Source organism: Protopterus annectens, chromosome 14.part0, assembly GCF_019279795.1.
Source record: "Protopterus annectens isolate FY-2018-M chromosome 14.part0, PAN1.0, whole genome shotgun sequence".
In the NCBI taxonomy this organism is placed as follows: Eukaryota; Metazoa; Chordata; order Ceratodontiformes; family Protopteridae; genus Protopterus; species Protopterus annectens.
The window spans coordinates 50,911,616-50,934,806 of record NC_056748.1 but is presented as its reverse complement, the minus strand read 5'-3'; the positions used below and the strand labels follow the sequence as shown (position 1 = coordinate 50,934,806).

Below are 23,191 nucleotides of genomic sequence, written 5' to 3'. Positions count from 1 at the left end.
TTATACACCCAGGGGCTCACCCGGTTGTTTTATCAGATTCTTCGACAGCGTCTTGGTTGGAGGCCGGTGAGGATTTGGCAGGCAACACATCCTACGAGGCTTTGCAGGCGTCTATTTTGGGTGTTCAGAGGGAACCACAATTGACTGTTTCCGAGCGGTCTACTGGGTTTCCGCAGTTTCTATTTCGGGAAGAGGGTCCTACTGCTGTTGGGGCATGCCGGCCTGAGTCTAGGCCTTCTCGGGTTTGCAGGACAGATGTCCCTTTGAAGAAGAAACAGAAAACTGACCATGTTTCTTCTGCTCCTAGGGATCCACCAAGTGAGTGGCAGGCCTTTACTCAGGAGTTATTTAATGCTTTACTGTTGTCGCGGCCTCCTCAAGGGGTTTCAGTTCCTGCTCCTCCTTGGTCCGCCTCTTCCCCTAAAAGGCCCAGAGACTTCCACTCTTCTGAGGTGGATTCTGATGATGACTCCCTTGCTTATTCTGCCCAGATTCCTACTCCTTTAGACTATGGATCTGACGAGGAGGATTCTCATACTCTTGATAATCCCCCTGAGGAAATTTCCTTTGGGGATATGCTCTCTAGGATAATGGACTTTTTTAAGTGGGACTGTGCCCAGGTTTCAGATATTCATAAGAGATACCATGGGTTACTGCAACTGGAATCATTCAAACCAAAGGGTAAAAAGGTCAAAAAAATAGTTCAGTAAAAACTTCAAGAAAACCCACAAAACCTACAGTTTTCAGTGTGATACCTTGGACATTCAGAGGCCATGTAGCCGAAACAAGGGATCATTTGCATATATCCCATGGGCTTCCATTACAAGAGGTTTAAAGTATCACACAGTGAATCCTCTAAAATTTAAATCACAGGATACTGAGGTTAGTCAATCAACCTTTCTACCAAAAATGAATGACCTTTACCCTATGTAACCAGTGAGGGAGTGTTCCATCAATATCTGTGGCTTGCTCCTCAGAACACTTGACAGATTCCTCTCAAATATTTGTTCTTTAATCCTATAATCCTAGTGTTTGACAAAGGCCTTCTGTTTCCCCCTTTTCTTATGCTTATGTTCGCGAGCTCTGTAGAGAAGATCTTTACACACTAGAAAGTACAGTTTTGTACCTACCATAAATGTAGATGTTCGAGTGTATACACTGCTGCAGTCATTACACTTGGGTTATCCTACCGTCGGGCAGTTCCCCAGTCAGCCTGAGTTCCAAAGTCTTGGTCTGGCGTTGGTTGCTGTCGCCTCCTCCCTGACGTCAGTGCGACAGGTGTATATAAGATGCAGCAGACTCCATTTTCTTCAGTTTTTCTTGCCACAGATGTCAGGTGCCCCTCAATAGGTAGGCAATTCAAATTGCTAATAAAACATACATAAGAAAAGCAAACAACAACTTTCAGTTACCAGCAAATACTCCCCATAGGTAGTAAAGGGTAGAAGACATAGGTACGTACCAGCAAGTAAGAGGGGAAGGAGGGAGGGTAACCTGGACTGCAGCAGTGTATACACTCAAACATCTACATTTATGGTAGATACAAAACTGTACTATGTTCATTGTGTTACACTGCTGCAGTCATTACACTTGGGTAGAATCCCAAAGCTGAGGTAGGGTGGCTGGTTCTATAAGGCATTAGGGGTGGCTATAAGGCCCTGCAGCACAGCAGTGGTGAAGCCAGCTCTGGATTTAGAGTATAAAGGCAGATGATAATGCTTGGTGAAGGTATGCACGGAACTCCATGTTGCCGCTTCCAAAATATCCTTGGTAGGTACTCCTCTGAGGTAGGCAGCTGAAGTGGCTGTTGCCCTGGTGGAGTGAGATCTAATGTTGCTAGGTACAGGTTTCCCATGGTGTGTATAGCAGAAACGTATACAGTGTCCTAGCCATTTTGAAATAGTCTGTTTTGAAATGGCTTTTCCCTGTGCTCCCGCAGCATATGCTACCAATAACTGCTCAGATTTTCTGAAAGCTTTGGTTTTGTCCAAGTAGAAGCGTGACTGCCTGTGAATGTCCAAAGAATGCAGTAGTCTCTCCCCTTTATTCAGTGGTTTTGGATAAAAAGTTGGCAAGTGAATAGTTTGGTTTAGAGCCACACTAGATACCACCTTTGGCATAAACGTAGGGTTAGTTCTTAAAGACACCCTGTCCTGGTGGAAAATGAGGAAAGGTTCCACTGCCATTAGTGCCTGTAATCCTGAAACTCTTTGTGCTGGTGTTATTGCCAGGAGCAAAGCAGTTTTCCAAGAGATATATTTTAATTCTGCTGTGTTAGCTGGCTCAAAAGGAGGTAAAGTTAATTTTTCCAAAACAAAGTAGAGGTCCCAAGTTGGAGTAGGTGTTCTACGGGGCGGTCTTATGTTTTTAGCCCCTCTGAGGTACTGTTTTAGCAAAGGATTAGAGAAAATTGGTGGATCCGTGTTGTAATGAGCAGAGATGGCAGAGGCGTGAATCTTGATGGATGAAAAGGAGAGGCCTTTGTCCAGCATCTCAGTTAAATATTATAGTATCTGAGGAATGTTTGGGACAAGAGGGTCAAGGCTGTGAGCCTGGTTCCAGGCACAGAATCTCTTCCATTTATCCGAATAGGCTTTCCTGGTACTAGGCCTTCTGGCCTCCAGAATGACATCCATAACAGCTTTGGAGAGAGGCATTGCTTGCTTGACTAAGGAATTTTCCGTGCAGCTAGGTTTAAGGTCTTTAGCTGGCTGTGAAGTATCTGATTGTTGTGCTGAGTCAGCAGATGTGGGATTTGAGGCAAAATCCAGGGTGGTTCTTGTGCTAAGTTCTTTAAGACTGGGGACCAGTGCTGGCGTGGCCAGTCTGGTGCAATCAGGATCATCTTTGGCTCTTCTTGCCTGGCTTTTATGAGTACCTTTGGAAGGAGAGGTAGTGGTGGGAAAGCATATACTTGTAGGTTTTTCCAGCTGAATGAGAGGGCATCCACTTTCCATGCTTGTGGATGATAACTCCTTGTGCAGAATTTCTGTAGCTGGCAGTTCATTGGGGATGCAAACAGATCTATGTCCGGGCTCCACCATTTCTGTGTTATCATTCTGAATATTTGTGGATTCAATTCCCATTCGTGGGGATCCATGATGTTTCTGCTTAAGTCGTCTGCCAGTGTGGATGCAAACAGATCTATGTCCGGGCTCCACCATTTCTGTGTTATCATTCTGAATATTTGTGGATTCAATTCCCATTCATGGGGATCCATGATGTTTCTGCTTAAGTGGTCTGCCAGTGTGTTTTTCTCTCCTGGCAGGAATTGTGCTTGCAAATGAACTTGGTAGTTTAGAGCTGTGTTCCACAAGGTCATGGCTTGTCTGCAGAGGGGGTAGGAGTGAGTGCCCCCTTGCTTATGTACCACATAACTGTGTTGTTGTCTGCCTTTAGTAATAGTTGTCCTGGATGCAGCAGGTCCTTGAAAGCTATAAGGGCATTTTGTACAGCTAGCATCTCTTTTTGATTGATGTGAAGATGCCTTTGTTCTGCAGGCCACTTGCCCTGAATACATTTTCCTGCCATGTGTGCTCCCCAGGCGTAATCCGATGCATCTGTTGTCAGTGTTTGCCTGGCTGTGGGTTGAGTAAAAGGCTGTCCCTTGTTGAGGTGACAAGCTTGAGCCCACCATCGAAACTCCTGTTGAAGGCAAGGAATTAGTGGTATAACTTGTTTCCAAACTTTGACAGTGTTGAGACCATACACTCTTTAGGTACCACTGTAGTTTCCTCATATGCAGTCTGGCATATGGAATTAGTAGTATGCAAGATGCCATGTAACTCAAGACATGCAGAATTTTTCTTGCAGGGAGTTGGGTCTTTGTTGCCATCAATTGAAAGTATTGAGATAAGCCATCTGGGCCGTTGTGTTCAAGCTGGCACCCAGGAATATCATCTCTTGTGAGGGCACTAGTTTTGATTTATTTTCGTTTACTGTGTACCCCAGGCAACTTAATAACTTTTTTACAAACGCCAGATGCTTTAGAAGAATGTCCTTGCTCTCTGCTTGAATCAGGCAGTCATCCAGGTACGGATAAATTTGAATTCCTTTCTGTCTGCAAAATGCAATTACTGGTGCCAGACACTTTGTGAAGACCCTGGGCTCAGTAGATAAGCCAAAGGGCAGTGCAGAGAATTGATAGTGCATTGAACCAGCTATGAATCGGAGGTATCTTCTGCAGTTTTGTCTGATAGGGACATGCAGGTATGCCTCCTTGAGGTCCAAGGTCATGAGCCAAGCTTTCTTGCCCAGCATAGGAAGAAGCTGCTGTAGTGTCAACATTTTGAATTTCGGAACATCCAGGTAAGTGTTTAGAGAAGAAAGATCCAGAATGGGCCTCCAGGCTTTGTCCTTTCTGGGAACCAGAAAGAGTCTTGAGTAAAATCCTTGTCCTTGCTCCTGTGGTGGTACCTTTTGAATAGCTTTCATGTCTATGAGTGCTGTAATTTGTTTTTGAGCCTCTGCCCATTGATTTGGTGGCAGATTTGGCATTCCTTTTAACCTTGGCAGAGTGTGAAAGTAGAACCTGTAACCTTGAGATACAATGTTGAGAACCCATTTGTCTTTGGTGATCCAATGCCAATTGTGATAGAAAAGTGCCAGTTTTCCTCCCAAGTGGGCTGCCAAGAGAGAGCTGTTTGGCAGCTGTAGTGGGAAGTCATTGAGGCTGTTTTTTATATGGTTGGGGCCTGTCTTCCCCTTCTTTCTGGACTGGTGCACCCCATTGTCGAGGCCTGTAAGGACCTTGTGTGTGACCTCTACCTCTTGGACGTCTGTATCTGCCCCTTTGAGGTCTGTCTTTAACTGGAAAGGACCAATTCTTTGTTAGCCAATTTCTGCTAAATCGAGGAGGCTGAACCTGTAAGAAATCCTTCACCGTTTGCATAGATTTTGCCTTATCCTCCATTTTCTTTAATACCTCTTCTGCCTTAACTCCAAATAACACATCCTGCTGCAAAGGTGCATCCAATAATTTTGCTTTAACATGATCTGGTAACGTATGTTCTTTTAACCAAGCATGTCTTCTAATGACAGAGCCTGTAACTGCTGATCTACAGGAGGCCTCTAAAGAATCAAAACCACATTGCAAAGTATATTTTCCCACTTGTTCAGCTGCATGCAATAAATCCTGCATTTCTTTAAAATTAGGAGGATCTGAATCTGGAAGCATTTTTTTGTTTCAACTGAGACATCAAAAATTGCTGATATTTTAGCATGTGAAACTGGCAATTTAAGGCTCTCACTGCTAAAGTTGCAGACGTATATACTTTCTTTCCCCATCTGTCTAATGCTCTGGAATCTCTGTCAGACGGAACTGGATTCTTTGCTGATGAGGCCTTAATCCCTTTGGGTCCCTGGGAAATAGTTTCAGGGTCAGCAACAGGGCTTTTATACAGAAATTTGTGTGAGTCAGGGACTCTGTAGTATCTGTCAGGTTTAACTGGGGCTGGAGGTAAGGAATCAGGATTTAAGCTGGATTCAGTATACACATCATCCACAATATCTAACACTGGCGGAATAGCAAGGGGTCTGTGTTGAGGTGATAAAAGGAAGTCTCTGAGCCTTTTCTTGGATTTTGAGAAATCCTGGCCTTCCCAATGGAAATGCTCCCTCATGGTATGTAAGGTTTCCCCAAAGGAGTAGTCTTCAGGCGGAGAGGCTGATGGAATTGATTCCTCAGCATCCGAATCCTCATAAGGGGGTAAAGAATATCCTAGGTCTGAGGATGAATCTGAAGAAATGGACACCTGGTCAGATGAGTCATAGTCTGCATCCTGTCTGGGCCTTTTATCAGGAGGGGGATGGGACCCCCTGATCAGAGTGATTAGGTCTTCGGCCATTTTGAGCATTTGTTTCTTAGGCATGGAGGCCTGTCCTGGAGAATGCTGTATTTGTTTCTTTGTTTTTAAAGGAGGCTTAGACTTAGCAGAGGGTTTAATGCTTAACTGAGTAGGTCTGAAAACACCCTCTGAAGCTGCGGGTTGCTCAGCTACTCCAGATCCCTCTGAAGGGTTAGTTTCAGTAGGCTGAAAAACTTGTGCGTCTGAAGGCCCAGCCATCTCCACGTGGGAGTCGGAGGCAGCCTGTGGTTCTGCAGAAGCGGTCGTCAGGGGCTGCGAAGGTGCCTCGCTGAAAACCGGAGAACCGGCGACCGGCCTAGAAGAGGCCTCTTCGTCAGTTTTGGGCCTCAGATGCCTGTCCTTGTCTTTGCGCTTTTTATGTATTCCGGTCATCGGAAGTTCCGACGGCATGGTGTAATTGAATTTTCTGCCAAAATAATGTCGGGCAAAATCAAACCGACGTTTAATAGTGCGCTTGTTAAACCTAACACAAAACCGACAACCAGTGACATTGTGGTCTGGGCCTAGGCATGGGATACAATAGGAATGGAAATCCTTATGAGGTATTTGCTTCCCACAAGAAATACAGTTATTAACTTTTACTGACATCGGTCTGAGGCAAGAAAAAGTTTCCCCAACGGGGTACTTAGCTTTGTAGAAGACTTCGGTTCTGGATTCGGAATGAAAATCTCAGGAGTCGGCCAACCGGCACTTGCGAACTGCTTTTGCTTCGGGCACCGTGCGGCAAGAAAGGCTAAAGAAAATGGCGTCGGCTGCATCTTATATACCCCTGTCGCACTGACGTCAGGGAGGAGGCGACAGCAACCGACGCCGGACCAAGACTTTGGAACTCAGGACGACTGGGGAACCGCCTGACGGCAGGATAACCTAAGTGTAATGGCTGCAGCAGTATAACACGATGAACATCAGCAATATACTTTAACTTCCTCTACTCATAATATTTTAATTTTCTAGCCATCATATTCTTAATAAATGAAACAGACTGAACACAGCTGTTCTATGCTGTATTCTTAGATTGTGTTGTGCTGTCTCCAACAAAGCAGTAAAAGCAGTGCAATGAAGTATCCTTGGGAGGAACCTTACAGCCACAATAGCATTCCGTGACTTAAGGGGATAGTATTTATAATCAAAAATATCACTCATTTTAAGACGTCGAATACAAGTACAATTTACTCAACACTGCTGAACTAATGCATGTAAAGTGTTAAAATGTTTCTACTTAGCACATTCAGTGTCCTTAAAAGAACAGTCCCAGAGATTTGTTTTTTTTGTTTTGATTCTGGTCTTTGTTTACATTTTCAGTCTGGCATTCTGAGCACGTCCCGGCTTTGGCTGTGGGGGTTGAGGGAGGGGTGCTTACAGAAAGTTTCAATGGTCTTAAGTCAAATTCCATGTCAAATTGCAGTTGTACTCGCAACAGCTGTCAAAGAGTCATTCATTAGTTTCATCTGTGCTTTTTTATCCTCAGAGAAAGTAGCTTTTCAGGAATTTTATACCCTCACTTGTATGTTTTCCTGCAAGGTAGTAGCAAGTAATGCAAAGTTAAAATGTTAATCAACGCAGTTTTCTGTTCATTTCATATTTTAGTGTGTGCGGAATTCTGAAGGTTAGCTAACTTCTATGACGTTACTCATGACTTCCACTTGCTCTACAGAAAGCATCAGAATGATGCAAGTTTCAAACAGTAGTAGAGGCAGTCTTCTTTGTTTTTCATGTCTTGTTTTTTTTGCTCTCTGAATACTAGCAAAGTGTAATAGTTTTCTGACCTGCTGTAAAAAAATAAATAAATAAAAATGTGTGTAACGCCCATTCACTAGCCTAGCAATCAAGGAGCCTCAATCATCACCACTAACACCAGTGAGGGGCGTCCACATAGGAGATGATAACCAGACACACAGTAAAGTACAATTTCCCTTAAAAGCACACACAGATCACAGTCTGTCTGGGGCTGGTTTCTCCCTTTCTCTCCAGATCCCCAATAAGACTTCCCACTGGCACAGCTACAGGGTCCAGATCTCAGCTTAGTGGGCAAGCTAAAACCTCCAGCACCCTCTCTGTCCAACCAGTGCTTCGTGTCCCTGCCCAAGTAGCTAAAACACACACACCTTGAGATAGGAGTTATATACAAACACTCCTTGGGAAGGCTGGCACAGATTCTCCATCTGTGCCCCCTTTCTGCCCAGTCTAAAAGATAGCACCAGCTACCACACACTAATATTTATCAGCTACTAAAAAGACCCTTACTAAAAGGTGTACAATTATTACTGTGCAATATTATTATCCAAATGGTAAATGTGACTGAACAGCAAAGCTTACTGGAGTCACTTGGACAGTATCACTATATACATGCAATGTACTCTAGAACTTAAATTATCTCTACACAAAACAAACACATTAGAAAGGTTTAAAATATTTAATAATAAATAATAAACACACATGACAATACTTCTTACTACACAGTGCTAGTCAAGAGTTCAGAGATCACAGAGAAATACTTACAATAATACAGTAGAAAAGTTCTGACATCAATACAGGAAAAAACAAATTAATCTTCCTATTTCCTAGTTATATCTAAGAAAAAACACAGACAGTTCTAAAATAAATTTACATATAGAACACAGGCAGATACTGGTGAGTTGGATGTTCTCAAGACAAAATGCAAAATGCTCTCTGATTCTCTCTCTTTAAATTGATAACACAGTGCTGCTTCACATTAGATCATTCTTAACAATTTTCTGTTTTCCCAGGCTAACAGAAACTCAGAGGTTAATAGCCCTTTTGATCTTGCAGCTGGTCAGGAAGCCAGAGCAATAAAAGAAATCACACATGTAAATTCTAGCCATAAACGCTGGCCTTATAACAATAGGAAGAATTCCTTCATTTAGACATCTCGGCTCCAAGTTTTGACATCAAACAATTACACAATGCTTGACTTAGCAGCTTTGTTACAGCAGAGTGCACTGTTACATTTTTGCAGTTCCATATTTAACACCATTTTTTTCCATTTAAGAGAACAAAACTGTGGCTTATATTAATATTTACTAATGACAGAATTATCTACAAAATTATTCACAGTGTGATTTAAGCAACAGATTAATTTTAAACAAAGAAGTCCAAAACATACTGTCCCAAAGGGGGGTGTATAGTACGGCAGCCTGTGATAGTTTAACATACTAATTCTGAGACTGCTTTTCTACAGAGTAAGAAAAATACATCAGGAGACTGCTATGATTTAGTATGAATTCAATATGTACTCTTGACTATACAGCTCGCAGTCATGCAGTGGAGAATAAACAAAAGAAATAAAGAGCTGCACAATTAAGATAAGCTTTTTGGCAAGCTCATAAAAAGTAAACAGTGGGAGTATTGCCTAACCACCCCCACCACAAACACACACAAATGTAATGACCTTATTGTTTCCCAGTGATCAGAGAAGGAAAGCTTTGACAGGAACTGAATATTGTTCATTTTGTTCACTGAGGGAATGAAAACAGGGCTGCATAAAGTAAACTGAAACCAGCAGTATGGCTGATGATGATGTGGTAAGTGGGTGGTGACAACTGGGAAGTACAAGGACAAGTTGCTGTCAGAATGTTAGACTATGGGATTGCCCCTTTAAGATCAGGTTAACATAAAAATATATATGAACAGAGCTGCCCTCTAATGGCCGTGGCATTGACTACAACAACGCATCCTAAGGGAGTTGGACTGCTGAAAACATCCAGTAGGATACTTAATGCCCACCCCTGGCTGTATACCAAAACATGAACACATTTCCTGCAACAATTTTGTGGTGCCTCTCTCCTCCTTAGCATTACAAAATATTTACTGCTGTGTAACTAGAGTACAGTACCGGTATGTCACCTAAGCAAATCAAAGATGTGGTGATTTCTCTCTCGTGATCCAATGTAATGAGCAGTACAGATACTCACAGCCACAATCCGATCTCCCACAGAAAGCGATCCTTCACGGACAGCTGGGCTACCAGGTGCAATGGCAGCCACATAAATGCCACTCTCCAAGCTAATACCACTATCTGCAAAGAAAAAAATACAACATACATTAACTGATTGCAAAATGCCCTCCTTTAAGTGTATTTACATGCCTAATATTTGGAAGAATGACACTGTAAAGCCACTCCCTAAGAAGCCCAGTCCCTCAGACTTTTGACCCATTTCTATTCTCCCTACCCTAGGAAAGATTCTACAAAAAAATTACTTTATTTGCAGCTCAGTCACTACATCAACCAATTTCACCTTCTCTCTCAAAAGCAGCAAGGCTCCTGGTCTGGTCGCAGTACATTCACAGCTATATGGACAGCATTCTTCTTGGAATGGACAAAGAAGAAATTAGTAACGCAATTTATATTGCCCTCCTTAGTGATGACACACTGCCCTCGTTCAAAAATGACCTCTCTAAGCACCACTTCTCAGTTAGTTTCATTTCAACTACCCCTATATCAGTCCACATGCAGAAAGGTGTCCATCAAGGATCTAGTCTGGCACTTCTCATTTCTAGCTACATTAACAAACTTCCTTTTAGCTTACCTCATCTTCCTTGCTTTATGCTGACGACATGGTCATAATCCTCTGCAACCACTCTCTTTTCTTAAACGCAAACTTCAGGCTGACTTTCATGCCCTTATTCCATGGGTCAGTGATAAACAATTACTACTAAACTCTTCTAAAATAAAAAAAAAGAAGTTATGTACTCACCATAACGTTCCATGTCAGCTGTTCATCTCACCTTCATTCTCACTGATGGGTTCGGAGCCAATCCTCGGCTCTGGCTCGGCTAACTGTAAAAGCTCGAAGTTTTCAACCAGCTCGAGGCCCACTCCCTATCCCATGATGCACTGGTACTTCCCTCAGATCTTGTTTGCTGCCAACTAAGTTACCAGAAAAAAATCCTGCCAATACAGGTATCAATAATACAATAGACAAAGGCAATACAACCATGAGTTGTCCAAAGTTCTCTGTCCCCCCAAAAACTTGGAAGGGGGTTTGGAGGGTGGAACATAAGAATGAAGGCGAGACGAACAACTCACATGGAACGTTATGATGAGTACATAATTTATGTGAAGTGATTCTATCTTGGCTTCATTCTCACTGATGGGTTAGCGTCCCAAGCGCAATCCTTCTCGGGTGGCTCACGGAAGTATATTCCTCAGGACAGTGGAACCAAAGGAGGTCCTGTCCCTGGAGGCCATATCTACTTTGTAATGAGTGATAAAGGTAAGAGGCCTTGACCAAGTAGTTGCTGCAAAAATGGTGTCTAGTGGTAATTTGGCCAAGAAAGCTGAAGTGGAGACAGCTCTAGTTAAATGAGCCTTTACTCTTTATTGTAATGGCATGTGGACAGAACTGTACATAAAGGAAATACAATCTGATAACCATTTGGATAAGGTAGTTTTAACCACTGCAGCACCTTTCTTAGAATCTGAGAAGGAAACAAAAAGCTGTTCCGACTTTCTGAAATCCTTAGTCCTATCTAAATAAAATTGAAGCTGCCTGTGAACATCAAGCTTGTGCAGCATATATTCCATCTTATTAGTGTAGTTCGGGAAAAAACAGGCAATTCTATAGTCTGATTGAGATTCGTCTCTGAACAAACTTTAGGCAAAAAAGAAGGATTTGTCCTAAGTGAAATATAGTTTTCCATGACAAATATTTCAAGTCAAAAGATGCAGCTGGTTCAAATGGGGGTAGAGTGATCCATGAAAGAAAGAATAGTTGTGTAAAATCTTACCATAACAATAGATGTCCTTGTCTTCCATGTTGCAGTATTCTAGGTGTGGGATTTCCTGCCTCAGGCGACTTGTACTTTGGCTTCTATACAAAAGCTTCAGCTTGGCTGCTGTAGTGTGACTGGGACATCACACGTAGGGCCATAAACCAAGGGGCCTTAAATGTGACATCTGCACACACAATCCTTAAAACTTGAAGGCCAGCAGGCAGAGAATAAGGGCCAGCAGGAGGTATGCCAGTTGTTTACAGGTGTGTGACTTGGAGACCTACTGAAATGTATGTAGTACAGGAAGGTATAAGACCTGGGGGGATCGGTGGGCGGGAAGGAATACTGCAACATGGAAGAGAAGGACATCTATGGTTATGGTAAGATTTTACACAACTATTTTATGCCCTTCTATTCCTATGATGCAGTACTCTAGGTGTGGGAGTGTACCACAGCTTAGCCGGATGCGAGGGTGGTGGTAGATGCAGAAGGTTCTACAAGACCCTGCAGGATTACCCTGGTGAATACTGTCCTAGCTCTGGAAACTTGGTCCAATTTGTAATGCTTGGTGAAGGTGTGGATAGTGGCCCAGGTGGCTGCTTCCAAAATGGATGATGTGTCTAGGCCTTTCATGAAGGCCCTTGAGGTGGACAAAACTCTAGTGGAATGAGCCTTGATTCCTCTTGGGGGTTCCTTTCTGTGGTGAGAGTAGCAGAAGCAAACAACTTACCTGATCCAGCATGCAATGGTTTGCTTGGAGACTACCTTGCCCAGAGCTCTGGGTTGGAAGGAGACAAAGAGCTGGTAAGTCTTTCTGATGGCAAATCCAGGGAGTGTAGTATCCTCTCCCCTTCATTAGTGGGTGAGGGAAAAAGGTGGGCAGATGAATGGAATTGTTAAGAGAGAGATCATTGAGCACTTTAGGCATAAGGGAGGAGTTGGTTCGCAAGGACACCCTGTCTTTGTGGAAGACAGTGTAGGGGGGACAGGCCATTAGAGCCTGCAGTTCTGACACTCTTCTGGCTGAAATGATAGCCACCAGAAGGACAGTCTTCCATGTACACATCTGTAAGGAGGAAGGCCCAGCAAGTTCAGAGGGATGTTGGGTTAATTTCTCTAAGATGTAGTTAAGGTCCCAAGGCAGAGGGATAGGTTTCCTAGGTGATCTCATGTGGAAGACCCCTTTAAATAAGAGCTTTACGTCAAACCTGGCCAGCAAGGGGGGGTTCCATGGGCAGGCAGGCTGATATGGCCGAGAGGTGTACTTTTACAGAAGAATAAGAAAGGTCACTTTTTATCAACTGACACAGGTAGTTTAGAACCAGGGGAACGTTGGCGAAGCTGGGGTCCCTTCCCTTTTGTAGACACCATTTTGCAAATATTTCCCATTTAGCCAGGTAAGATTTTCTGGTGGTAGGTTTCCTTGCCTCCCTTAGGACTGAAAGCACGTCTTCTGAGTAGTGGTGTATGAAAGGAATCAAAAGTTTATCACCCACAGAGTCAGAGACAACATCTGTACCTGTGGGTGTAGGAGAGTTCCTTTGTCTTGGGACCACCTTGTAGGGTATCTTGAACTGACTGCCCTTGGCTAGTTTGTGAAGTAGGGGGAACCAGTGCTGCCTTGGCCTGTAGGGAGTCACTAACAAGATTTTTGGTTTGTCCTTCTGAGTTTCCAGGATAACTTTCTGAATCGGTGGGAATGGGGGAAGGCATAAAGGAACTTCCCCTCCCAAGAGAGGCTGAAAGCGTCCACTCTCCATGCTAGAGGGGAGTGGGTTTTTAAGCACAAGTTCTGCAGTTGCCTGTTCTGGGGGGAGGCAAACAGATCTATTTGTGGAGCACCCTACCGGTGGACTATGTCTAAGAAGAGCTTCCTGTTCAGCATCCATTCTTTTTGAGGCTAGGAGGTCCTGCTCAAGAGATCTGCTTGGTGGTTGTCCTGTGAGGGGATGTAGATCGCCTGCAGGAAAAAGTTGAGCCGGGAGGCTAAGTCCCACATCAGCAGGGACAGACTGCACAGCTGACAGGCCTTTGTTCCTCCCTGCTTGCTGAGGTACCACATCATTGTGGTGTTGTCAGTGACAATCTGGAGCACCCCTGGAACCAGAAGGGGAGTGAAGGTCTGTAGAGCTATGAAAATTGCTGCCATTTCTCAGATAATGATGTGTTTGGCCTGAAGAGAGGGATGCCATTTTTCCTAAATCTTGCAAGAGGCCAGAGTTGTTCCCCAACCTGAATCTGAGGCATCTGTGTGCATAACTTGGGTTGGGGTGGGGGGCTGTAGTGGGAGCCCTGGGTTCAATTTCACTTGCTGGGTCTACCAGTTGATTTCTGTTTTCAGACAGGGAAGGAGGTGGGGTGGCCTGCTCTAGGGTATGTAGGTGCTGAGATCAGGTGTTCTGCAGGAACCAATGTAGCCTGTGCATGCAGGTTTTTGCCAGAGGTAGCATGGGGATGGTTGCTGCCATCAAACCCGGGAGACGAAGAAAATGTCTTGCCATCACCTTTTGGGATAGTAGAGCATCCTGGAAGTGGGAAGTTAAAGACAGAACCTTCTCCTGAGGTAGAAAGGCCTTCATTCTGTCTGTTCTAATTCTGCAGCACTGGAAAATCTTGTTCTGGTTTAGGGTCAGAGAGGATTTGGGGAGGTTGATGGTGAATCCTAGGTTCTGCAGAAGGGACATGGTGAAATGTAGATGCTTTAATACAGCATCCCTGGACGCTGCCAGAATCAGGATGCTGTCCAGATATGGGTAAACTTGTATCCCTTGAGTTCTGCAGAAGGCAATGGCTATGGCTAGGCACTCTGTAAAGACCCTGGGGGCCGTGGATCAACCAAAGGGCAAGGCAGTAAATTGGAAATGAGAGGAAGGGCCAGAGAAACGCAGGAATTGTCTGTGGAAACTCCTGATGGGTATGTGCAGGTAGGCTTCCTTTAGGTCTAGGGTTACCATGAAGGCCTTGGCTGGAATGAGAGGCAGCAAGGTGGGGAGAGAGAGCATTTTGAAGGAGGGTACCTGAAGATGTAGGTTTAGAAAGGACAGATCTAAGATGGGTCTCCAGGGGCCATCTTGTTTGTGGACCAGGAAGAAACGGGAGTAAAACCCTTTTCCTTCTTGTCCTGGAGGAACAGGCTCTATGGTGCCTAGCTGTATAAGATCTGCCAGAACTTGTGGCATGAAATGGGCCTGTTTTTTGGGGATGGAAGTGATGCCTCTTATGGGTGGCTTCTCTTTCCAAGATAAGAAGTATCCTTTTTTGATAATGTTTAAGACCCACTGGTCTGAAGTGATGGATTGCCAAAGGGGGAGACAGTGGGAAAGGCGGGCTGAGTGGGGGAGGCGGGCAGGGCAGTCACGCATTACTGGGGCCTCCTCTGTCCTGAAAGGGCTGTTTGGGTTGCTGTAGTGGAGCAGAGGATCTGGAGTTAGTAGGTCTTCTGTCCCCTCTCCTGGACCTGGAAGAGGAGGGCTGTGGAGTATGTCTTACAAAGGTGGCTTTAGCAGGGTAGTTCCTACAATACTTGGGTAAGGCAACACCAGCAGGTGCTTAATGTCCTGGAGTTGTTTGCTTTTTTCTTGTAGATTTTTAAAAAGGTCAGTGGATTGTTTTCCGAACAGCACATTGTGGTCCAGAGGGGCGTCCAGGATTTTAGCCTTGAAGTCCTTGGGGAGGTTCTGGAGTCTTAGACATGAGTACCTCCTGAGGGCTGAAGCAGATGCTGCAGACCTGGCGGATGCTTCTGCAACATCATAGTTGCACCTTACGGAGTGCCTGGCTACCTGCTGGCCCAAGGAACGTTTGGATGGGATGTCTGTCTTGCTGGGACTGTCAGGCAAGGAAGCCAGCATGGAGGAGGCTTGCGAGACGAAGTCTAAGGCATACTTGGTCAGGGGGGTCTGATAACTTATGGCTCTGAAAGCCAAAGTAGAAGAAGTGTACACCTTCTTCCCCCATCCTATCCATGTACTTACTGTATTTGTCAGTGGGTAGTAGGGAGGCAGAGGGCAGCAGTCTAGATTGCTTATCTGCCGTGGTGGCAATAACAGCTGGGTCTGCCAAGGGTGGCTTAACTAAGTATTTGTGGTCCTCTGGTACGTTATAGAAGCAGTCAGGACGCTTAGGGGCCGGAGGCTGGGAGTCAGGGGCCTTAGAGGCTGAATTGAAGGCATCCAAGTAAGCAGGCAGAAAGTACAGTTGTGTACACTTAACATAAATGTAGATGTTCGAGTGTATTCACTGTTGCAGTCATTACATTTGAGTTATCTGCTTGCAGGTAGCCCTCGGTCGGCCTGATTAACAAAGTCTTGGGTCCTGCGTCGGTTGCTGTCCCTTCTTCCATGATGTCAGGTCATCAGGGGTATAAAACATGCAGCCGACGGCATTACATCAGTTTTTCTTGCCCCAGATGTCAGGTGCCCCCATAATGGGAAGCAATTAAATATAAAAGTACAAAGATATATACCTCCAACAAAAAAGCAAATACACCAGAAAGACCTTTAAGCATAGTAAAGGAAAGGAGAGGTATAGCCAAAAGAAGTTAGGGGGCTGGAGGGAGGGTAACCAGGACTGCAACAGTGAATACACTCGAACATCAATATTTATGGTAAGTGTACACAACTGTAATATCTTCTTTGTGTTTCACTGTTGCAGTCATTACATTTGGGTAGATTCCCAAAGCTATGGTTAGGAGGATAAATTTAGAAAGCATTAGGGCCAGCTATAAGGCCCTGCAAGACTGCAGTGGCAAAGCCAGCTCTGGATTTAGAGAAACTTGGCAAATGATAATGCTTGGTGAAAGTATGTACAGAACTCCAGGTAGCAGCTTCTAGGATGTCCCTGGTAGAGATGCCTCTGATAAAGGCTATAGAGGTAGATGCAGCCCTGGTTGAGTGAGGTCTGATCCCCTGGGGGATAGGTTTTCCTTGGTGCTTATAGCAGAAATTAATGCAATGGCTTATCCATTTAGAAATGGTTTGCTTTGAAATAGCCTTCCCCTCTGCCCCTGCAGCAAATGCCACCAGCAGTTGTTCGGATTTCCTTTAAGGTTTATTCCTGTCCAAGTAGAATCTAAGTTGTCTGTGCACATCTAAGGAATGCAGTATCCGTTCCCCTTTATTCTGTGGATTGGAAAAGAAGGTTGGCAAATGAATGGACTAATTAAAAGCCACACTGGATACCACCTTGGCCATGAAGGATGGATTGGTTCTGAGGGACACCCTGTCTGCATGAAAGATGATGAAAGGCTCCACTGCCATAAGGGCCTGTAATTCAGATACCCTTCTAGCTGAAGTGATTGCTAAAAGGAAAGCTGTTTTCCAAGAAAGAAATTTTAAGTCTGCAGTAGCAGCAGGCTCGAAAGGAGGTAGAGTGATTTTCTCCAAGACAAAGTTAAGGTCCCAGGGCTGGGGATGGAGCTCTCCTGGGTGGTCTCAAATTTTTGGTCCCTCTGAGGAACTGTTTGAGCAGTGGATGAGAGAAGAGGGGAGGTTCTATGTTATAATGAGCTGAAATGGCTGAGGCGTGGATTTTAATGGAGGAAAAAGACAGGTCCTTGTGAAGCATCTCAGTTAAGTATTGCAAAATCTGAGGTAAATTGGGCGCCGCTGTGCTCACCCCTTGAGAATGGTTCCAGGCACAGAATCTTTTCCATTTTTCAGCATAAGATTTTCTAATACTAGGCCTCCTTGCCTCTAAAATGATATCCATCACTGGTTTGCTGAGGGATGGTAAAGGAGAGATTAAGTAATTAGCCAGGCTGCAAGGTTCAGTGTTAGAAGCTGAGGGTGCAGAATCTGGTTCTACTGCTGAGACAGCAGGGAAGGAGTCTGAGGCAGGTGCCATGGAGGTAACCGTGACACAATGCGCAGAAGGGGGTACCAGTGTTGGCATGGCCAGTCTGCAGCAATAAAAACCATCCTTGGTTTGTCCTGTTTGATTTTTAGAAGTACTTTGGAGAGCAGAGGCAGACGGGGGAAGGCATAGACTGATAGGTTTTTCCAGTTGAAGGACAGAGCATTCACTTTCCAGGCTTGTGTCCTTGTGCAAAATTTGTCCAACTGGTAGCTCTGGGGAGAGGCAAACGGGTCTATATCTGGGCTCCCCCATTTGCTTCTCAACATGTTGAAAGTCCTTGGTTCCAGTTTCCACTCGTGTGGGTCCATGATGTTTCTAATTAGTCTGTCTGCCAGTGTAATTTTCCTGGCAGGAATTGAGCTTGTAGGTGCACTTGGTAGCTCAAGGCTGTGTTCCACAATGCCATGGCTAGTCTGCAGAGGGGGTAAGAATGTGTACCCCCCTGCTTATGTACCACATAACAGTGGTGTTGTCTGTCTTTACCTTTAGTTGTCCTGGAAGAATGCTCATAGGTTCATAGGTTGGTACTAGGCTATCAGCCCTAGGGCCTACACAATCCTAGCCATAACAATTCCCTGGCTATTTCTTCCCACACTATTTACTTCCCTGGACACCTGTCTAGCAAAGCAACTGACGTGATCCCCGGGGTGAATTTCCTTTCTCCCATCCAATCGTCAAGATTCCTTTTGGAGAGGGCCAAAGAGGCACTCTGCTTGACATGTATGGGCAATCTATTCCAGAGTCTGGGGAGTCTCTGGGTCTAGGTTCAGGGTGTGCAGCTGAGGGCGCAGAATCATGTTCTCCTGCTGAGACAACAAGGAAGGAGTCTAAGGCAGGTGCAATGGAGCCAAGCGTGACACACTGCACAAGAGTGGGTACCACTGTTGGCGAGGCCAGTCTGGTGCAATAAAAATCGTCCTTGGCTTGCCCTGTTTGATCTTTAGTAGTACCTTGGAGAGCAGAAGCAGAGGAGGAAAGGCATAAACTGATAGGTTTTTCCAGCTGAAGGATAGAGCATCCACTTTCCAAGCTTGCTTGTGGGGAATCCTTGTGCAAAATTTGTCCAGTTGATGGTTCTGGGGGGAGGCAAACAGGGCTATATCTGGGCTCCCCATTTGCTTGTCAACATGTTGAAAATCCTTGGTCCCAGTTTCCACTCATGAGGGTCCATGAGATTTCTGCTTAGTCCGTCTGCCAGTGTATTTAGTTTTCCTGGCAGGAATTCAGCTTGTACATTCACTTGGTAGTTCAAGGCTCTGTTCCACAATGCCATGGCTAGTATGCAGAGGGGGTAAGAATGTGTACCCCCCCTGCTTGTTTATGTATCACATGACAGTGGTGTTGTCTGTCTTTACCATGAGATGTCCTGGAAGAATGTGGTCCTTGAAGGCTGTCAGAGAATTCTGTATAGCTAACATTTTCTTTTGATTTATGTGCAGATGCATTTCATTTGGGTTCCATTTGCCCTGAATGCACTTCCCTGCCAGGTGAGCCCTCCATGCATAGTCTGATGCATCTGTTGTTAAGATATGTTTGGCAGGGGGTAATGTGAATGGTAGTCCCCTGTGTTGGTGGCAAGCCTCTGCCCACCAAAGGAACTCAAGGCGTAGGCAAGGTATGATAGGAATCATTGCTTCCAGATCCTGTGAATGTTGACACCATAGGCTTTTGAGATACCATTGTAGTTTCCTCATATGCAGCCTTGCATATGGAATTAGAAGAATGCAGGAGGCCATGAACCCCAAGGCTTGCAGTATTTGCCTTGCAGATAGCTGGGTTTTTGTGGCCACTTGTTTGAAGTAAGTTGTCAAATGTATCCGTTTCTCTGGCGTGAGGAAAGCCATCTGGGAAGTTGTATTCAAGCTTGCGCCCAGGAATATAATTTGTTGATAGGGTACCAGGTGGGACTTCTTTTCGTTTATGGTGAACTTTTAGTTATGTACTTACCATAACTTCGGATGTATGGGATCCATCTCGCCTACATTCATGACAGATGGGTTCGGAGCCGATCCATCGGCTCCGACTCGGCAACTTATACACTAGCACGAAGTCTCTCATTGGCTGGGCTACTCCCTATCCCAGGATGCACTACACCTGCTTCCCCAGATCTTGTTTGTTCGCTTTCATACACCCATGTAAACACAGAAAACACTATTAGTCACTATAACCAACTAAAGTTCTTCAAGAAAGAACGCCAAGAAAAAAGTGACTACAGCTCCTCTAAATCCAAATGGAAGGGGGAAGGAGGGTGGGTACTTATGAATGTAGGCGAGATGGATCCCATACATCCGAAGTTATGGTAAGTACATAACTAAAAGATGTAATGGAATCCTATCTCGCCTACATTCATGACAGATGGGACAGCGTCCCTAGCACCTACATCCCGGGTGGCTCATTGGAACACACTCCTGAGAACTGTGGAACCAAAGGAAGCTCTGCCTCGAGAAACCACATCCAATGTGTAATGAGAAATAAAAGTGTGCGGAGAAGTCCAGGTTGCCGCAGCACAAATATCATCTATTGATAACTTGGAGTGAAAAGCTACGGAAGTAGCCATTGCCCTGGTAGAATGAGCCTTGACTGGAAAGGGAAGGTCTTTATTAGCCTGTGAATAAATAAAAATGATACAATCTTTAATCCATTTAGATATGGAGGCTTTTGTTACTGGTTGACCCAATTTGTTCGCTGCAAAAGAAACAAACAACTGATTTGATTTCCGCGTTTGAGCGGTTCTATTCAAATAAAAACATAGTTGTCTATGTACGTCCAATTGATGCAAAGTATATTCTGCGTTATTGGAGAATTCTGGGAAAAAGACAGGGAGTTCTATAGTTTGTTGCATACAGAAAGAGGAGGCCACCTTCGGTATAAATGCAGGGTTTAATTTCAATGAAACTCTATGCTTATGAAAAATCAAATAGGGAGGATCAGAACAAAGAGCTTGAAGTTCTGAAACTCGCCTAGCAGATGTTATGGCTACTAAAAAGGCCGTTTTCCAAGACAGAAATTTTAAATCACAAGTAGCAGCTGGTTCGAAAGGACGGGCAGTTAGGGCAGCAAGAACCATATTCAAATCCCAAGGTGGAACAGGCTGAGATAAAGGAGGCCTAAGGAGCCAAGCCCCTTTAAGGAAAGCCTTACAAAGTTTGTGAGACATCAATGAAGGTTCAAAAGAAGCATGAAAATTAGAGATCGCTGCTAATTGAACCTTAATGGTAGAAACTGAAGAGCCCGACTGAAAAAGGGAGGCCAGAAAATTCAGAACCTCCGATACTGGTGCAGTGAGAGGATCTATACCCCGTTCTTGAGCCCAGAAGGCAAACCTTTTCCATTTACTGGAATAAAGTTTGATGGTGGAAGGTTTATGAGAAGAAGACAGTATGTGGACTACGTCCGGCGAAAGAGCATTGTCTCGGACTAAGGATGGAAGTGGAGTAACCATGCTGCCAACTTCAAGGACCTGAGAGACGGATGACGCCGTCCTAACTGGTGAGTCAACAGGTCTGGCACTGGATCCAGAAACCATGGACCTTCTATCGCATGCCTCTGTAGGAAGGGAAACCAAACTTGACGAGGCCAGTGTGGGGCAATCAAAATCATCTCGCTCTCCAAGTAAATGGCCTTCTGTATCACCCTCGGTAGGAGGGGGAACGGAGGGAAGGCGTAGAGAAGACCGGGGGGCCAAATGTGAGTCAGAGCGTCCCTGGGAATCTGTCCCTGAGAAGGAAACAGTGTGAAGAACTCTCTGCATTTCGCATTGTGCGGGCTGGCAAACAGGTCGCAGCAAGGAAGACCCCATCTGTCGAAGATTTTCGCAGCTATACTCTGTTTGAGGGACCACTCGTGGGGTAAAAGAATGGTCCTGCTTAATCTGTCCGCAATCACATTGGACTTCCCCGGTATGTGCGTTGCCATTAGAAAGCGGTTGGTAGCTACCGCCCAGTGCCAAAGTCTCATGGCTTCTCTGCATAGTGGGTAAGACCTGGTTCCACCTTGCTTGTTTATGTACCATACCACCGACATGTTGTCGGATAGGATAGTAATCGGGCCCTGTGGGAGAGCGTGATGGAGAGCTTGGAGTACCAATAGTACCGCTCTCATCTCCAGGACATTGATATGCAAATGCGTTTCCTGGATCTGCCATGTGCCTTGGACCGACCTGTCCAGGTAATGACCCCCCCACCCTACCTGGGAGGCGTCCGTAGTCACAGTGGCAATGGGACGTTGAGGTATAAAGGGTCGCCCCTGGTCGAGATTTGATTGGAGAAGCCACCAATGAAGATCTCGACGGCAACTTTCCGTGATTATGATTAAGTGGTTCAAGGGAAGTTCCTGATAGGACCATTGAACCGACAGTAGCCATTGTAAAATTCGCATGTGAAGTCTGGCCAAGGGAACTAAAAGTATGGTCGACGCCATCGAGCCCAACAGTTGTAGGATCTGATGGGCCGGGGCTCTTTGTAGGGGGAGACAGGATTTGACTTGATCTTGTAAGAGCTGAATTCTTGCTGCCGGTAAATAGGCGCGCATTCTTTTTGTGTCTAAGTCTGCGCCTATGAAAGTAATACGCTGAGATGGCTGTAGTACAGATTTTTGCAAATTGAACTTGATCCCCAAGAAACGGCCCAAGGTGAACGTGGCTCTGAGCGCTTGGAGTAGTAGATGCTCGGAGGTGGCAGTAAGGAGCCAGTCGTCTAGATAAGGAAACACCTGGAATCCCAGACTTCTCAGGTGAGCAGTTACCACTGCCAGACATTTGGTGAACACCCTGGGAGCTGTGGTGAGACCAAAGGGCAGTGCTCGGAATTGAAAATGACTGGCTCCGAGGCGGAAGCGTAAATGTCTCCTGGACTCTTGAGCTATGGGAATGTGATAGTAAGCGTCCTGGAGATCTATGGAGCACATCCATGCATTTTTTTCCAGCAAAGGAAGAATAGATTGAAGAGTGACCAGTCGGAATTTGGACTTCTTTACGAAACGATTCAATGAACTGAGGTCCAAAATGGGCCTGAAGTCCCCTGTCTTTTTTGGTACCAAAAATAACTTTGAGTAAGTTCCTGATCCGATCTGGTCGATGGGGACAGGCTGGATGGCTCTTTTTTCTAGCAGCTTTGAAACCTCTAATGCTGCCTGATCCCGCTGACTGGGTGGTACGTCCGGGATTTCCCTTAAAGAAAGGGGGGGTTTGTTGAAGGGTATGACATATCCTCCGGTAATGATGCGAAGCACCCACCGATCGCTTGTTATGGATTCCCAAGCTTGTGGGTGCGCCGCAAAGCGACCGCCGACTGGCTCCGGAGTTGCACAGTCGGGCAACAACTCAGGAACGCTGGTTGTATGAAGAACCACGAAAGGAATCGCGGTCTCCAGAGTTACGGGGGCCTCTGCCACCTCTGGGGCGGCGTCTTCCAAAATTCCCCTGCCTCTGGAGGGGAATCACTGGGTGGAGTAGAGAAAGACTTTTGGGATTTTTAAACCACATTTTCCCTCCTCTCCCAGCCTTGGGATAAGGCCTGGAAGGAGTGGAAAACGGGCCCCAACGTCAGTCAAAGTCTTGCCCTCCTGCTCGCACCGAGTTAGTGTGTCCTTCACCTTGGGTCCAAACAAAGATGACCCATCAAAGGGGCGTCGGCGAAGGAAGACTTGAAGGCCTCCGTGAGCGAACACAAGCGTAACCAGGCTTGCCTCCTGAGGGCAACGCCTGTTCCGCAGCTCTACTCGCCCCTTCGGCCGCA

General features: G+C 45.3%; 1 protein-coding gene across 1 annotated transcript in view; it reads right to left on the bottom strand.

Annotated features, from left to right (window-relative positions):
• Positions 1–23,191, bottom strand: part of DLG5 (discs large MAGUK scaffold protein 5) — a 3,463,687-nt gene that overhangs the window by 2,026,428 nt on the left and 1,414,068 nt on the right. The window contains exon 15 of the mRNA XM_044055764.1: positions 9,800–9,903. Coding sequence (XP_043911699.1) covers positions 9,800–9,903 — 104 coding nt within the window. The remainder of the gene's footprint in view (positions 1–9,799; positions 9,904–23,191) is intronic.